The following is a 19,440-nucleotide window of genomic DNA, read 5'->3' on the forward strand; positions in this document are numbered from 1 at the left end:
GTTATTTTCCTTATGTAATTTCATCTATGCGTTGAGTTTTGGTGCTCTTGGCTTGTTGGCTGTGTATTTATTCAATGTTTTGCTGTTGAAGATCTGGTTGTTGGATTTTATTAAGCTACTTCCAATTTTGTGGTTGGGTCGCAGTTTATCATACTAAAATCATTATTTTTTATGTAGTTGTTCACTTCTATACTCAATTTCTGATTTTCAGTTATAACTGTGGTGTCACTTTTGTCGGCTTCAACTGCTGTGAGGTTATTAGAGATTAACTTTCTTTTTATTGATTTGATAGCTTTCGTGATTGCTGGATTCTCTGGAGTTTTTTTTGGTTTTGTTTGTTTGAGCGCGTTAATTGTTTCTGATCTGATTTCGTCTACTTTTGATGCTTCTACTTGGTTCAAAGCCATCTCTGTGTCAACATTTAAGTTCTCTATGGTTTGTATTGTGATTTTCTGGTAGTGGCTGAATTTTGGGCCGATTTCAAGTGTTTGTAGTTCTATGTCATTGGAGAGTACGTTTGTTAGGTTGATGACCCTCGGATGGAATGTGTGGATATTTCTTCTGGTGCTTTTTCAATTGCCAATAAGGGTTAGTTGATTTCCATTTCTCTCCGATACATCGAATTACACGTTGTTGAACGTGGGAGAGAAAATGAATGTGAGAAAATTGTATTTTCAACTACGACTTGATCTCCTGGTTTGAAATCGTCAATCGTAGCTCCTCTGGATCCACCTTCCTTCACTTTCCCGCATTTTTTTTGTACTAGGTCGCGATCGTACGCTTCATCTCCGTGGTTACATCTTCTAGACATGGAATCCTATAACAAATTATTCTGCCAAAAAGCAGTTCCAATAGAGATTTTTTCGTGGTTTCGTGGGGCGTCACAATCATGATATAAGCCATTATTTAGAATATGGAACTTTGATGCCGTTTGTTGTATTCACCGCCCGCGAGATTGTGATGTTTTGCGCGGCGGCGATCGTGGTAAATGTTTTCCATTTACTTTTTGCGCGGATAGTAATCGAGGGGGGGGCTATCCGCTTTCTTACGTGTTTAAGCACTGTCGGTTTTAGGGACATTCGTTTCTTGTTCTGCGTCGCCTACTTCCATTGATTCAAGCGAAGAGTCTTCTATTTTCTTTGGATTTGCCGGTTCAATTTTCTGAGCGGGCCTGAGTCTTTGGTCTTCCGGTACCACGTCCATTTTTTGTGGTGAAGCAGGTGTGATTTCATTGAACTTTGGATTGGTAGTCCCTTCGGTCTGGAAAATTTCGGACTTTATCTGTTTGGACAGTTAGGCCGCTTCTAGCTCTTTTCCTCTCTTTTTTTATCGCTTTTGCCACTTGATTTTCTTCTTCCGACATGTTGTCGTCGGAATCCATGTCGCTGATATCGGATTCAGAGTCGATAAGTCGGTGAAGTTGTGGCTTTTTTATTTCTTAAGTTCAGGTCCATTTTCATTGCGTAGAATTTGTATGCTTCTACTAATTCTCTACTACTGATGTCGTAGTGGTCTATAATTGTTGCTATTATAGCAAGGTCTGCATCTTTTGAATGCTTACGTACTTTTGTAAAGTTAAAAATCTTCTCTATAATTTCCTCCATCTTCTCTCCATAGATTGCATGATCGCTAGTTGCAGCTGTGTTGTGGCGTTCTCAAAATTAGCCCTCGTTTCGATGGGGGGATGTCCCCTATCGCGTCGTGAACGGTGCGCTGGTATCTATTCCAGTCGATGATTCTCTTTGTTGGATCGTCTGGTTCCCTTTCGCCTATTCGTACTGTGAGGGTTCTATTCCATTTCCATTCAGGGTTCTATTAAAAATTCTTGATTTAAATTGATTTCCAATTGCTGTTTCATTGAAAAAAATGGTTTTAAGGAACTGTTTGTTACAAATTTTAAATTTCTTGCCCGAAAAATAATCTGACGGTCCCGCTTTTGATGATTTCGTTGTCACTTGGTTCACTTTTCTTATGAATTCAATCTTATTTCGGAGACTTAGTCAAGAACGTCAACTGCAAAAATCATGACATAATGTTAGAACTCATGTGATAGAACCTTGGACCTAATACAAGAGAAGTATTCAGTGTTAATTCTAAGTAAATAATGCATTTTCCACAATTATTGAGAGGCTAGAAACTTGAATCATTTATCGTTTGTTTGAAGGTGATTGACATGTTCCATGATGAATTTCACTAGTTCGGACTTCCATTGTCTACTATATGAAATGATTTGAAATCTCTGAAACAACTAAAAAAGAAGAATTGAAAATGAATAGCTGAAAATAATAATTATATTAACCAAAATGAACCTGAAATGAAATAATAGTGAAATAAAATACAAGTAAAAATAGGACAATTGAATAAATTAAAATAAAGAAATGAAAAAAGATAATAAAAATAAAAAGTGGAGAGATTCCAAGTCACGTTAGTTCACGACGTTTAGATTGTTAGTATCTACAATCGTCTTTGGGTGATGACTGGACTGATTCCTCCGAGAGATGACTATTTATAGGTCGTTCGAGTACTTTCACTTATCCCCGCTTTCCATTTTCCGCTTCACTGGTTCCGTGGGAGATGACCGTTTTGGCGGGAGTTGGCCATTTTTCGCTTGATGATGGGTTTCCATATATTGCGTATTTCTACGCTGGCTTGGCTAAATACGTTGTTGGACAACATGTATGCGGCTTCCTTGAATTTTCCCCTAAACCAATGTTCCTCTCTGTGCAAGATCTCAGCTTGGGACCACTCGATGTTGTGTTGATGGGTCCAAACATGGTTTGCTATTCCTGATTTGCTGGTTTCCTCTCGCTGTGTGTGTTTCTTGTGCTCGGCAATGCGAACATTCAATGGCCTCTTAGTTTCACCAATATAGGATTTTCCGCACTCACAGGGTATCCGGTAAATGCAATTCTTGGAATCGCAGTCCGCGTTTGGTGGCATGGTTTTCGTGAGACTGCTACGGATAGTGTTACCGGATCGGAAGCAGGTTCTAATGTTGTACTTGGAACCAATTCTTCTTATCCTCTCCGATAATCCTCTGATGTAGGGAAGTGCAAGCACTGGTTGTGACGGCTTCTCTTCCTTGCGAGGCTCCTGCTGTCTTCTAGCCAAAGTCTTTCCTACCATCGCTTTGGAGTAGCCATTCCGTTGAAGATCATTTTTGATGATGTCTAGTTCCTTCTCGAGACCTTCCTTTGTATTACAGAGCCCAAAAGCACGATCTAATAGAGTCTTGATGATTCCTCTTTTAGTCGATTGATGGTGGTTTGATTCGTGGTTCAGATACTGTCCCGTATGACTGGGTTTTCGGTACACAGATGTTTCCCACTTAGTGTCGGTCCTCTTCACCAAAACGTCTTTATTTTAATTTATTCAATTGTTACTTGTTTACTTGTATTTTATTCCACTATTATATCATTTCAGGTTCATTTTGGTTAATATAATTGTTATTTTCAGCTATTCATTTTCAATTCTTCTTTTTTAGTTGTTTCAGGGATTTCAAATCCTTCTATATAGTAGACAATGGAAGTCCGAACTAGTGAAATTGAAACATTCAGTTTTGAACCAAAAATAATCCACTGGAACTTTACGATGAATGTTCAAAAAGTTGAAAATATATCATTCACCTTTCAGGCTTCATGATCTTTAATCACAAAGAGTCGATTTCATCTTCAGTTATTATCCTCTCATTTTTATCCAAGGTCCACGTGTTGTCCAATAATTTCAAAGCAAGAGGGAGCGGAAATACAATAATGTCTTTCAAGCTCCCCTTGAAAATTTGGAAGAGGGAAGGTTGATGACTGAAGGCCGTACAACCTGAATGGCAGAAACACAAATCTTTGATACAACAACGAGTTTCAACATCACTGAATCTCCCTGAAATATGTTGTTCAAATGAAAAACTAAATTATTGTAATAATCATAATGGAAAAGCTGTATTGAATTGGATCTGTTTGAATCCTTTGCCATACTATTATCAGGTTCATAAATTTACCGGAAATATAATATGGGTTTCTTGAAATGAAGCTCTCCCATAATACATCCACAGCTCTAGATGCCTCAGGATCCACTCATCTAGATAAACTAAAATCTGTTTAGCTTCACGTGTCCAGTTGTGTACAGTTGTCCATTCCATTAGAAATAGTTCCATAGGTTTATTCGAATGCAAGCCAAATCCAGCACAACATTGCTTGAGAGTCACAGTGAACATAGACAAAATCAAAATTAATTGCAAATATGCCTTCATTTTCGCTCAGAATTTGCCTAATTTTTTTTTGTTCTCAACACATGGTGACAAATTATTCATGTAGCTCACTTACACGATATATATCATTTCAGTGTATATATTGGGTACTCTAACAAATCTATGGATAGATAGAATTTGTAGTTATATATTTTGGACACAGAATGAATCAGAAGTAAGTAGGAATAATACATTGTTCATCGGTAGTGGGGGGAAACCGCTACTACCTGAAAATATAAACATCTGAAGTTCTGAGTGGAGTTGTGAAAGCTCTAGATAATGCTTGTAAGGTTGATGATAAAGTTCTAGGAGATGATAATGAACTGAATGATATTAACGAACATTATTAGCTAGTGGATAGAATTCTTTGACAGAAGTACTATGAACGTGAATGGTCAGAAATATCATAATGGTAAGTTTTTCCTAGAATGAAATGTGTTATCCATTGCATCAAAATCAGTAACGTATAAATATTATTGACCTCTGAGAATATATACCTGTTGATATCCCAGAATGGCTCACCATCTGTTCATCAAAATGTCACTAGTCTTGATATCCCTGTGTGGGATATTCCTCCTGTGACAATAGTTGAGACCTTCTGGTAATTGATTTATGATAGAAGCGTCATGCAGTTCACTGAAGTCGACGATTGCCCACTCCAAAAGACTCTTCAAGTCATGCTCCGCGAATTCCAAAACTTAGTAAAATGATCCTTGTGCCTGCAACATGGAGATTAGTTATATCCACCTCAGAATTGTTACTCAGTATGTTCTCCTTACCTTCTTGAAATTTGCAGCGTTCTTCATATCAGATATCACCTCTTTCAGATTTACAATATTTTCATAACTCCAACTGACTGAGAATTTGAATTTCTTTCGAAGTTCTCCTCAAAAATCCAATAATTTCGAGGGCCATCAGTTGGCCATCTCTGGCCCAGAATATCCCAAATTTCAAAAATGTCAAAAAGTCACTGACTGTTCATCAAAATGTTATTGGTCTTGATATCCCTGAGTGAGATATTCCTCCTGTGACAATAGTTGAGACCTTCTGGTAATTGATTTATGATAGAAGCGTCATGCAGTTCACTGAAGTCGACCATTGCCCACTCCAAAAGACTCTTCAAGTCATGATCCGCGAATTCCAAAATTGAGGTAAATGATCCTTGGTCCTGCCACATGGGGATTAGTTATATCCAACTCAGAATTGTTACTCAGTATGGTATCCTCACCTTCTTGAAATTTACAGCGTTCTTCATATCAGATATCACCTCTTTCAGATTTACAATATTTTCATGACTCCAACTGGCTGAGAATTTGAATTTCTTTCGAAGTTCTCCTCAAAAATCCATTAATTTCGCGGGCCATCAGTTGGATATCTCTGGCCCAGAATATCCAAAATTTCAAAAATGTCAAAAAGTCACTGACTGTTCATCAAAATGTTACTGGTCTTGATATCCCTGTGTGAGATATTCCTTCTGTGACACTAGTTGAGACCTTCTAGTAATTGATTTATGATAGAAGCGTTATGCAGTTCACTCAAATCGACAATTGCCCACTCTAAAAAGCTCTTTAAGTCATGCTCCGCGAATTCCAAAACTTAGTAAAATTGTCCTTGTGCCTGCAACATGGAGATTACTTATATCCAACTCAGAATTGTTACTCAGTATGTTCTCCATACCTTCTTGAAGTTTGCAGCGTTCTTCATATCAGATGTCATCTCTTTCAGATTGACAATATTTTCATAACTCCAACTGACTGAGAATATGAATTCCTTTCACAGTTCTCCTCAAAAATCCATCAATTTCGCGGGCCATCAGTTGGCCATCTCTGGCCCAGAATATCCCAAATTTCAAAAATGTCAAAAACTCACTGACTGTTCATCAAAATGTTACTGGTCTTGATGTCCCTGTGTGAGATATTCCTTTTGTGACAATAGTTGAGACCTTCTAGTAATTGATTTATGATAGAAGCGTTATGCAGTTCACTCAAATCGACAATTGCCCACTCTAAAAAGCTCTTCAAGTCATGCTCCGCGAATTCCAAAACTTAGTAAAATTGTCCTTGTGCCTGCAACATGGAGATTACTTATATCCAACTCAGAATTGTTACTCAGTATGTTCTCCATACCTTCTTGAAGTTTGCAGCGTTCTTCATATCAGATGTCACCTCTTTCAGATTGACAATATTTTCATAACTCCAACTGACTGAGAATTTGAACTTCTTTCAAAGTTCTCCTCAAACATCCATTAATTTCGCGGGCCATCAGTTGGCCATCTCTGGCCCAGAATATCCCAAATTTCAAAAATGTCAAAAAGTCACTGACTGTTCATCAAAATGTTACTGGTCTTGATATCCCTGTGTGAGATATTCCTCCTGTGACAATAGTTGAGACCTTCTAGTAATTGATTTATGATAGAAGCTTTATGCAGTTCACTGAAGTCGACGATTGCCAACTCTAAAAAGCTCTTCAAGTCATGCTCCGCGAATTCCAAAACTTAGTAAAATGATCCTTGTGCCTGCAACATGGAGATTAGTTATATCCAACTCAGAATTGTTACTCAGTATATTCTCCATACCTTTTTGAAATTTGCAGCGTTCTTCATATCAGATATCACCTCTTTCAGATTGACAATATTTTCATAACTCCAACTGACCGAGAATTTGAATTTCTTTCGAAATTCTTCTCAAAAATCCATTAATTTCGCGGGTCATCAGTTGGCTATCTCACCGTAGATGATATCCGTTAGATGATATCCGGACGGTTGGCTCCTGGACCAGGGCAATGTCTACTCCTTCTTCCTCTATGATTTTTGCCAGCAATTTTTGTGCTCCCCCCCCCTTCTGTCCACGTTAATTTGTACTATTTTTAGTGGCATTACTGGATGTCAGGAGACTCCTCCGCCGCCCCTTCCTTCATTGATCTAGTTGCCAGATCTTCTGTTAAACCTATAAGCACAGAATGGGCTTCGTTCAACGTTTCTACTTTTGATCGATCAGGGTCTTCGAGGAAGGGAGTACTTTCCCTGGATCTACTCCTGTCAGTCTCAAAAGAGACAACTTTTTCCTCCATGTTGGGAGACTCCTCCACATCTTTATTCTGCTGTGTACTGTTTTTTTTGTAAGCCATTATCGGGAAAAAATCTTCCTCACTAGTAACACTAGCCCTCCTCATTTCTCTGCGGCTCCTCCTGGCCTCTTCGAGCGCCACTCTGAAAAGCGAGCAACTCGCATTTCCTGCTGAATGTCCCGTCGCTTCCCACAACGGGCAGTATTCCTTCTCCCCACAATTTTGGGCTTTGTGGTCCGCCTTCCCCCACTTGTAGCAGTTTCCTGTTCTGTCGGGCCCTTTACAACTGTCCTTTTTGTGAGAATGGCTCCAGCATTTTGTGCATTTATGGACTACCACTCTCCTTATACATTGGCTTAGCCAGATCTCTAGGTAAGGTCACCGTTATGGCCGTCGTATCATTCCTCAACGGTCTTATCTCGCTTAATTTACATTCACTGGTCCACTGCCCAGTGGCCCTTCTAATCGCCTCTTGGACCTCTTCCTTAGTGGCGTCTGCCGCCATGCCTTTAAGGTGAAAGGTGTCAGAAGCCCCGCTCCTTCCCAAGCTCCTGGTTTTGAGTGATCCCTCACTATCTAGGGCCTTTTTCAACTCTGACAGCGCTTCCGGGTCTTTTTCCGTCGTGAGAAGGAGGTTTTCTTCTCTTGTCTTCCTAATTCCTTTGATGGCCTTTGCCGCCTCAGAGTTTCCTTCGGCATTTTTAACTGAACCAAGAATGCCCCTATATGATTTTCCACCCTCGCTCACTATGACCCCGTACTTATTGTCTTTGTTTCCCATCTTGTTCTGGACCGTAGTGTATATCTCCAGAGTAGTGTTCTCCCAATGGAAAGTTGCCTCAACCATCTTCCTGAAATCCTCGACTGGTATTGCCTTGATGTGATGCAGGCTCACCCTTATATCTTCCCTTTATTGCCTCTTTCAGCTTTTTCAGTTTCTCCCAGAGGTATGGTGCCGTTCCGTCATAAATAATTCTAGTGACCTTTCTGCTCGGGATGCTCCCTGCTCCTCTGACTCTGGTCAATTGCTATATGGTCTCAGTTTCTCCCTCGAGTTTGGGCAGTTCCGGGAACTTCTCTCTGAACAGCTTTTGTATGCTCGATGTCATCTCTGAGTCTTCAAGTTCTACTATGACAACCTTATGCACCTCGTCCTCCGTCTCAAGGGGGTCTCGAACTGTCCGACTGTCTCTCTGCCTTTCTTGCTTCCGTGAGAGCTTTCTTGAATAGTAGGGATTTCCACGTGCCCGCTTTGTGTTCCTTCATGTCAGATAGTGGGCATCTTAGTTCATTATTGCAGTCCTTCACTTGATGGTCATTTCTTCACATTTGGCCCGCTACGTCAACCTAACCTAACCTTTTTTTGCTAGGGTGAAAACCCTCATAGGCCGCTTGGTGTCCATCACGAGCCAGTAGTGCCGGACTTCTACTGGCTAAAACCACCCTTTGCCCTCTCATTCCCGGAACTGTCCTTTAGGATAAACTCTGATATGAGGGGCTTCATCTGGTCGCATGTTTCTTATCCGGTGTTAATTTTCAGGTCTTGCTATCGCTGGTTAAGCCTCCTTCTCTTTTCGGACTGGTCTTCGGTCTCCTTTTGTTTTATGACGTTCCGACAAAACTTGCGGTCATTTCCCAGTTCGCTATCAAGCTTAGCATATACTTTACGATGCTATCTGGTGTCAGGTCCCTCCTTGACTTCTCTTCGAAACTGAATATTTCCCTTGACCTACGAAGCCTAAACGGTAGTCATTGGACAGCAAGCCATGATGGTTAAACCTCTGAAGAAGCTATCCAATCGCGCCAGCAAAACGTCAAGAAGAAATTCCAAAAATCCACGGCTTTCAAACTCGAAAAGCAACGACACTGAAAACCTCAGCCGTGAAAGTCTAAACCATTTTGTAAAGATAATATGTTCCACGTCATGTACGTCCTTGCAGTATATGCATAAGTTGTCCGTTGCCTTACGTATCCTTTCTGTGAAAACCCTGAACGACCCGTGTCCAGTGAAAAACTAGGTGAGAAAGTAGTGAATGTGTCTGTGTGAGCATTCCATCCATACCCCAATGTTTGGGATCAGCCTTTTAGTCCATTGAGCTTTGACTTCATTTCTGTCCCATCTGACTTGCAACTTTTCTATGGTTCTACAACTAATTGTTTTTTTAGAGCATTTGTGCTCTAACATAACATAACCTAACGAAAACAAAAAGGATCTGCACCTACTACATGTTTTCTTTTTGAGGGTGTGTTGCACAGGAATTTCTGATTCTAGCTATACCGTTTGTTAAATTTTGACAAGTGCCATTTTGAAACCAATGATTAGGCTAAAATGAAGTGTCTTAGTACAGCACACTTTCAATAAGAAAGCAGCTATCATGGCTATACTTTGAATCAAAATATGAGACTAGGAACGATTTGATGAAGCAAAACTCAATAGCAAATGACAAAAGATGACAAGTCTCATCCAAAATACCACAATGAAATTTTTGAGAAATGTCAGTTGCGAGTATGATTACTTCATTCGTTTTAAGAGAAGATACTGGTCCGAGAGTCACTCTATATTCACCTGTCTGTCCCTTTTAGTCGAATGAGTTGTTCTGAAACACTTCACCCTCTTCTGTTGATGTTGTTCACACTTCACAAAAACTTTGTTAGATTAAGGCACGAAATAATCTTAAGGTTACTCTATCCAACTCATAGATCTCGTTCTCTGGCACATATAAATCCTCTAGATGAAAGGGATGGGTTAATTCATCAGAGGATTATCGAAGGATTGGTTCCAAGTACTATCCAAAACATGCGCTGTTCCCAGACACAGCTGTTCTAATTCAACCTTCCATGGCTTACTTCCATACTCATTCAATTCTGAAATTTTGTTTATATCTCACAGTGAATTACCATATCTCATACAACGGTCAAATCGATCAGAAAATTACTATATCATTTCTAGGTAGGCAAACAACCTATCTGTAATATCCCTGATTTGAAATCCTTAGTATGATATGAGTGCTTCGTAACCCTTGTCAGGCTAATGGGGGTAATAAAAGGTGCAGAGATTTTCTAACAGAAGTGGATAGTTTTTTTTTATAAGGACTTATTTTATGAACTTATTTTATGTGTAACTGTAAAGTGTCTGACGAATTGAATTCATGAACCATTCTTGTTGATTCAGTATGTCTAAACAAAATGAACATTGTCATATTTTTATTGATAGATTTTCCTCTGTGATAAATAATTAACTCCTGAGTTTTTTCAATGTTTGTGTGATTTTTATGAATTTCAACAACAGTGCATTTTTGTATTATTATTTCAAGTCAAATCCATAGCCATTTGGGAAAGAAAGTTTGCAATTTCTAAATAAAATGTTTTCCCTTCGAATATGATCTATATTCAGAACCCCACTAATATCTCAAAAAAAAAATATTTGTTATCGATACGGACAAAATAATTAATACAACAGTATAACATTTGTTTCATAAAGTGACAATTTTAGGAAATCCTCATTATGAAACCTCTTTTTATTGAAGGCAAGGTGGAGGCTCTCACTTCCAATCAAGGATCACTTCCGGGTGTTAAAGTGATTTGTGACTGTGTCCTTGCTCCATAAATTCTCCAATTTGATTGATATGTATCTCAACCGGACGCTTATTGCCTGTTGTTTTGATAGTCATCATAACAGACAGGAAGAAACTTTTGAAATACAATAATTATTGCATTTTTCAACTGCCATTCCTCTATGCAAAATTCTGCTGTCAATCAGAAATCGGGTATAAAACTTGTGATTCTTCGAGTTTTCCATGATTTTTCCTCTCTGATGTCTAACTGTACCACATTTTCTGTTCACTTTCTGGTTTCATCGAAAATGCCAATCCAAATGTTGTCTGTACTCAATACTTGACTGAGAAGCACAATTGCTCCACTGCTCTTCAGAATAGAGATCATCATACAGACTATCCTGTCGAGTTTTCAATGATTCTGAATTGTCGAATGATATCGGTCTGAGGTTCTTGAGATTACTCTCAATCAATCTAAAATATTTTCGACCAGGAATAGAGCCAGCATGTGTTGGCATTTTGGACATCTCTCGTGGGTTTGGGAAATTGAGAATCACTACTACAAGCATCTGTTACCTCATTCACAAGAATCTGTTTGAAGGGACTTGTTGGTTAACGATGAAGTGGTTCAATTTTTTTGGATGGGATTCGATTATTTTTTCTGGCTGTGTCACTAATTTGTCAAGAATATAACTTTCTGATTGATTCGTGATAGCGCTGGTGTTGCCAACTTTCTCAAATAATATGGGATCACGATTCATTGTTATAAAGCGGTTCTGAAACTATACAAATCTTAATCAATCTGATGAAAATTGAAATTCATTAGAAAACTGTCAAGTCTCCACATAACAATTTAGCGCTCGGCAAACTATTTTCTCTTTCCAAATTCATCTATAACAATATATATAGTCATCAAGAACAATTTTTTCTATAAAAAACCGAATCGTGAAAATTGAACGTGATATTCGTGATATTGGTGAAGTCAGCCTGCAAGCTTGAAAAGATCACTTTTGATGCATCGGCCCATCTATATAATACGAATTTAGAAATGGAATCTTCAAAAGAGATATTGGAAAATGTGTTCATGAAGATGAGTTGGATTCTTGTGACAGCAGGATTTGACTCATTTGTATGCACTGGTTTCAGAATTGATTCGATATCAGTGTTGTTGTCGATATATGATTGCTCTGCAATCATATATCGAGTTTCTTCCTGGGTAAGCTTGACCATAGTCTTCTCATATCCTCGGACTAAGTCGCTTATTCCGAGGATATTTCATAATAGATTCTTTTGATGTTTTCTCTACTTTCAATAACATGAAATTATCTGACAACTATCTGATTGCTAGCTTAGGTGTGGTATCTCTTTTCAGCAATGTCTATTTAGATGGTTGTCTCAGATCTATTGATAGAAAATGAGGACGTATTAGTTAGTTTTGCGATATTCCTGAAGACAAATTCTTTCAACCCATAACTTTCTGTTTCAACAACACATTTTTCATTCAATGGTAAAAGCTAAAATTAGTGCCATTTCAGGAGCATATGTCATGAATTACCTGCTAGACTTGGTCTTACAGGTTCTTCCTTTCAATCTCTTTTTCATTAAAAAATATGTCGATGACCATATTGTTTCCCTTTCTCAAAATGGAATATCTGAGATTGTGGACATCTTCAATAGTTACGATCCTCATATGCTGTAACAACGAGCAACCGTTCCTGGACACCAAGGTAATCAGAACACCCGATAATATTCTCCTCATAGATTGGTATCGCATGGTAGATTATTGGTATTGGTAGATTATTGAACTACTGTTCATACTATAAGCAGTCAACGAATAATTAACTTGGTCAAGCAAATGAAAAACCGCATTCTACAGATTTCTGATCCCTCTTTCCATTCAAAAAACTTGAAAAGATACTTTTTCAATTATTTACCAATAACTCTAACCCAGATCCTCTACTCAAGGAGATCTTATTTAGTGACGTTCAACTTAATAACAACCACTTGAATAGAAATCCTTCACAATCAAACAATATCACAATTGGGACTGATCCCCCCAGTTCCTATAGTTTTTACTCCATTACCATACATCAGTAATACGACACTTAAGTTATGCAGAATCTTCAATAATTTTTATGTAAAAATAGCATTCAGAACCATTTGAACCATAAATAAATTGTTTCGGGTGATGACCAGTCATCACCCGAAGACGATTGTAGATACCAACAATCGAAACGTCGTGAACTAACGTGACTTGGAATCTCTACACTTTTTTATTTTTTTATTATTTTCTTTTTTCATTCCTTTAATTTTTATTTATTCAATTATTATATTTTTACTTGTAGGTTATTTCACTATCATTTCATTTCAGGTTTATTGTTGCTTAATATAATTGTTATTTTCAACTATTCTTTTTTAATTATTCTTTTTTACTTGTTTCAGGGATTTCAAATCATTTTATATAGTAGACAATGGAAGTCCGAACTAGTGAAATTCATCACGAAACATTGTCAATCACCTACAAACAAATCACTGATAATATCTCGAAACTGCAAGAATGCTTGATTTTTCAAGCTCTAGTTTCATCTAAATTGTATCTAGTTAGATTCATTGTTTTTTTATAAAACAGAATAGCGATCAATTCGTTTTCAATTTTATACAATACAATACAATGGCTGAATTCGCTTCTGAACCGGATAATTATAGAAAAAATACTGATATTTCAGGTGAGCCTAAAACAATATACCTAGGAGAGGAATTTTTCTCCAAAAGTCTTCACACTTGTGACTTGATTCGAATAGATAAATTTGGATTCATTAAAAAACACACTTTCAAGATGAATCTGGAATGAAACAGATTTTCTTCAAGTCTCGGTTGGGTATTGTCTTACAAAAATTATACAATTCACAAAACAACTGGAATAAAAAGGAGAATTTCAGAGTGACAATTTGAACATATTTTGAAAAACAAAACTACTTTTGGAACTTTTGGAGAAAAAAATGGAATTTGACAGATATCACGAAGCATGATACTCTAATTTCTCGTTATTCCTCAATCAGATCGAAAGATAAATTATTGCTTCAATTTTCGAACAAAGGTATTACTAAAAAAATCTCATGCGATACTATTATAGTACTCGTATAGAAACACACGATATGGGACATATCACCGATATATTTCATCTAACTCGTATCCAAATCCATTTACTGACATCCCAACTCTGGACATCTGACGAAAGCATATTGAATTATTCAGCCAGCTGGAAATGTCGTCGCTTATATTTTTCAAAGAAAGGATGGAACATACATTGAATTCTTCACACAGATTCTCTATTCGACTGATGGCGTGCTTGATTGATTGCCTACAGGATGAGCTTCAGTAGTGTGAGGCTCTGAGGATCGGGCAATATATTAAATAACACACAATCAAAGTAAACTTGGTCAAGCAGATGAAACATCGCATATTGAACATTTCTGACCCTTCCTTTCACCAAAAAAGCTTGAACATCTTTCTTAGATTTTTCTAAAAAAATTATATCCCAACATCTTGTTGAACAAGATATTATTTCGCAGTTCTGCCTCAATTACCATATTCCCAAGATGTCTCGTCAACCGTACAACTATTTTTTCAAACACTCTGATAACTTTTTCACCGGTAAAACCTATGCCAATCAGGAGCAGGCAAAAACGGTCTTTGCCGACTTCTTCGAATCCCGAGCACGCAATTTCCATGGTCCCGATTTGTGGCAAGAGTAGGCTGATTCAAATAACGCCCAATTCGATTGAATATAATACGTGTTCAACGTTTGTTTGAAGATTATTGACAATGTTTCATGATGAATTTCACTAGTTTGGACTTCCATTGTCTACTATATTGAATGATTTGAAATCCCTGAAACAACTAAAAAAGAAGAATTAAAAATGAATAGCTGAAAATAACAACTATATTAAGCAAAAATAACCTGAAATGAAATTGTAGTGAAACAAAATACAAGTAAAAATAGAACGATTGAACAAAAAATAAAGAAATAAAAATAAAAATAAAAAGTTGAGATTCCAAGCCACGTTAGTTCACGACGTTTCGATTGTTAGTATCTACAATCGTCTTCGGGTGATGACTGGACTGATTCCTCCGAGAGATGACTATTTATGGGTCGTTCGAGTACTTTTACTTATTCCCGCTTTCCATTTTTTCCGCTTCACTGGTTCAGTGGGAGATGACAGTTTGGCTGGAACTGGCCATTTTTCGCTTGATGATGGGTTTCCATATGTTGCGTATTTCTACGCTGGCTTGGCTGAATACGTTGTTGAACAACATGTGTGCGGCTTCCCTGAATTTTCACCTGAACCAATGTTCCTTTCTGCGCAAAATCTCAGCTTGGGACCACTCGATGTTGTGTTGATGGGTCCAAACATGGTCTGCTATTCCTGATTTGCTGATTTCCCCTCGCTGTGTCTGTTTCTTGTGCTCGGCCATGCGAACATTCAATGGCCTCTTAGTTTCACCAATATAGGTTTTTCCGCACTCACAGGGTATCCGATAAATGCAATTCTTGGAATCGCAGTCCGCGTTTGGTGGCCTGGTTTTCGTGAGGCTGCTACGGATAAGGTTACTGAATCTGAAGCAGATTCTGATGTTGTACTTGGAACCAATTCTTCTTATCCTCTCCGATAATCCTCTGATGTAGGAAAGTGCAAGCACTGGTTGTGACGGCTTCTCTTCCTTGCGAGGCTCCTGCTGTCTTTTAGCCAAAGTCTTTTCTATCATCACTTTGGAGTAGCCATTCCGTTGAAGATCATTTTTGATACTGTCTAGTTCCTTCTCGAGACCTTCCTTCGTATTACAGAGCCCGAAAGCACGGTCTAATAGGGTCTTGGTGATTCCTTTTTTAGTCGATTGATGGTGGATGGATTCGTGGTTCAGATACTGTCCCGTGTGAGTGGGTTTTCGGTATACAAATGTTTCCCACTTAGTGTCGGTTCTCTTCACCAAAACGTCTAAGAATGGCGATTCCTTGTGGATTTCTTTCTCCATTGTGAAAGTGAGGTCTCATGCTGTCGATGTGTTTCAGGAAGGCGTCTAGTTCAGTATTTCCATGGTTCCATATTATGAAGGTGTCGTCAACATATCTCTACCAGACTCGAGGTTTCTTGTGGGCTTCTTAAATGGCCAGAATTTCAAACCACTCCATATATATGTTGGTTATGACTGGTGAAACCATTCCATATTCGGATAGCTTTCTCTGTATGATCTGTAGTGCTTCTTCGACCAGAACGTTGGTGTAAAGACTATCCACGTCGAAGCTAATTAGTTGATCCTCCTATGTGACTTCAATTGACCCTAGTAGTTCGACAAAATGCCTTGGATTCTTCACAAAAGACGATGTTTTTCCTTGTAATGGTTGTATTGTGAGAAGTAAAAATCTAGACAAGTTTTGAGTAGCCGAATCTCTGGAGCTGATGATCTGTCTAAGTGGAACGTCCTTCTTGTGGATTTTGGGTAATCCATACAAGTGAGGGGGCTTACTGTGGTGCGGTGTTAGCGATGATATTTCCTTGTCCTAACTGGTACAACTTCCTCTCAATTGATGCAGTAGAGTCTCGTACGATCTTTGTGTATCGTCCCTTCTGAAGAACCTCTTCGATCTTCTGTTCGTAGAGAACAGTATCCATCACCACAGTAGCATTTCCTTTATCTGCAAGTTGGATCTTGATTGTTTGGTCCCTACGTAGGCCGTTCAAAGCTCTATGTTCTTCATTGCTGATGTTAGATGTTGGAACTGGTTCTCGATCCAGCTGTTTTCTGATTTTCCATCTGAATTCTTCTGCCTAGGTCTGGTCAATAAGAGAACTGGTGGATTCCACTGCCGTGATTATCTCCAAAGTTTCTACATGGTAAAAATTAATTCTCTGACTTACTAACATTACTTTTCGGAAATGGATTCTGTAACTGAACAAAAGAAGGAGAATAATTATCTGACATATTTGCACACCTTACCGTGATACGGATAAAATGATCAAAACAAATAATATGGCTTTTGAATGTCAATATTCCGATTTATATTTGTTTGGTAGCGCTACCAAAGACTGTTCAGAAGAATCCCAGATCTGTGAAAATGAATATAGGAATTTAGATAATGGGTATATTATAATTCACAATTTGAAATTTAAAAGGAAAAGGTTTATTTGTTTATTTGTGTTCAGACTGTGTCACTAACAATATGAAGTTACCAATGGAAAACGGAACGTTACAAGATATATAAGGGTTGATTATTGTTGGTAATTATTTTGAGTTTTTTGTATTAGATTGAAACTATCTTTGTAGAACGAAACTGCAGTAATGTTACTTACAAACACAAATGGTATAAAAACACAGAAAGTTTTATTCCTCATTTTTCTTCGAAATGAAACTTTGACCATGCTGAAACTATTTGAGTAGATCACCCACAGATCGGATTAGAGGTAATGTCTCTCATCAGTGCAGCAGAGTCAAACTAAAATTTTGATTTTTTTTTAAATCGGCAGATTCGCAAACATGGAAACAGGCGATAAAATCGTTTTGTTTGGCTAGCTCTGTCATTAAATAAATGCCCATAGGGGTTCAAGAATCTTGTGCTATGCTAAAAAGTGGTGACTCAATGAAATATAATACTAGCCAACAAATAAAAAAAAATTGCGACTGATATTATAATGACTATACATGAGATTTTGAAGCATCCTGACTGCTACGTCAACATCAAAAATTTTCCATCACGTAACGCTTTTGATTTATAGTTTTTTTCATTTTGTACAAAAATTTTCATATATTATAGGGAAATATAAGATCAAAACAAGAAAAAAACGATTTCTTTTGAGGATAACAGACTTTACTTACAATACACATGAAAAAACATTCAGATGAAGTCTTTTGTGCATAACCTTTTTGTAAATGTTTTCGTTTATATGTTTCATCGTTGTCCCTCATGAGGAACCAACAATAAACCCCCATCATTGCTGCATCCCATCTGCCTTGGTAACGTTGCTTGGAAAATGATTGTAATTTCCAGAATTCAATTGTGATCTGAAAAGTGTCAGCTTGCATTGAAAGGATGATACATGACCGTAGAGCTGAGATATCAGTTGATTTCTGCCTTGAAGCCTTGTGTTCAAGACATTCAAATGATTTGTAATGTCAACTAAAAAAGCCAAATCACACAACCAATCAGGATTTTTAAGTTACGGCACATCCCTTTGCTTTTCCGCCAGAAATATTTCAATTTCTTCTATTAAATTTAGAATTCGTTCCAGTGTCAATCCACGGCTTAGCCACCTTACTTCTGTATAATACAGTAAATCTCCGTATTCGCTTTCGATGTCATCAAGGAATTGTTTGAATGGTCTGTGATTGAGTCCTCGTGATTTTATGAAATTTACAGTCGAAACTACCACTTTCATGACATTTTGAAATTCAATTTTTTTAGAACAGAGGGTTTCTTGGTGTATAATGCAGTGAAACTGCATGAGATCTTCAGCGTTTATGTTTTTTCCTTGCAGATGCTTTTTCAGCAAAGTAACTAGCCCGGAAGTGACACCAATCATCGAAGGAGCACCGTCAGTCGCAACTCCCGATAATTTTGATAAGTCCAAATCAGTTTTTGAACACTCATCCAAAAGTACATTGAGTATATCAACTCCTTTGGTTTGACCTTTCAATGAACACATTCCAAATAACTCTTCTAAGACTTCAAAATCTTGAGTAACACCTCGTATGAATATGAGAAGTTGAGCTGTGGAACTAATATCAGTGGATTCGTCGAGCGCTAATGAAACAAATTCAATGATCTTAGTTTTTTCAATTAATTGTTCCGCAATATTACCTGACAAAGACATAATTCGTCTTTGGATGGTCATACGATTCAGTTGAATTTTCATAAACTTTTTTGCTGCTTCTGGACACATTTTCTTAGCGGCAATTTCTATGCATTCTTTTACAAAATCGCCGTCGTTGAAGGGGCGACTTCGCTTTGCTATCATTCGAGAAATTTCATAACTAACTTCTGTAGCTGTTTCTGAATCTTGAATGGGTTTTGTAAACATAGCTTGCTGACCAATAAGCTCCCGTTTTGAAGACAACATTTTTTGCTTTCTTAATTCGCCTGTAAACTTGGTAGAAGAAGGATGCTGCGTTTCATAGTGCCTTTTTACATTATATTCCTTTGCAATCGCAACAGAATTCTTGCAAATTAAACAAACGACTTTGTTATGCGACCATACAAAAAAGTATTTCTCAGTCCAAATTTCTTGAAACTGCCGATTTTCATCTTTAACCTTTCGTTTTTTACTAGGTCCTGGCTTCTCCATGTTGCGTTCTAATCCTGGCTAGGATCAACACAGCACCTAAAAACAATTACAGTATCTACTTAAATTACCCATTTCTTTTTTAAATCATCAAAAATAATTGATTAAATTCCTGAGAAATTTTAAGATTTTTATACAGATTTTATATCTGAAATAATGACGTAATTATTACAGTTAGAGAAATTCTGATAAAAATAGTAATTTCTTTGTTTTATTTTAATATTTGGCCAACATTAAAGCT

The 19,440-nt window shown here is 37.6% G+C and overlaps 1 protein-coding gene across 1 annotated transcript; it reads right to left on the reverse strand.

Moving 5' to 3' along the window:
* Positions 1 to 18,077: 18,077 nt before the first annotated feature.
* Positions 18,078 to 18,977, reverse strand: LOC141487515 (general transcription factor II-I repeat domain-containing protein 2-like). The gene has a single exon (XM_074186593.1). It carries the CDS (start codon positions 18,975 to 18,977, stop codon positions 18,078 to 18,080), a length of 900 nt encoding a protein of 299 aa, XP_074042694.1.
* Between the last annotated feature and the right edge of the window lie 463 nt (positions 18,978 to 19,440).

This window comes from Leptinotarsa decemlineata, unplaced genomic scaffold, assembly GCF_025532065.1.
Source record: "Leptinotarsa decemlineata unplaced genomic scaffold, Ldec_3_MD MMD2_P_RNA_scaffold_4, whole genome shotgun sequence".
Lineage (NCBI taxonomy): Eukaryota > Metazoa > Arthropoda > Insecta > Coleoptera > Chrysomelidae > Leptinotarsa > Leptinotarsa decemlineata.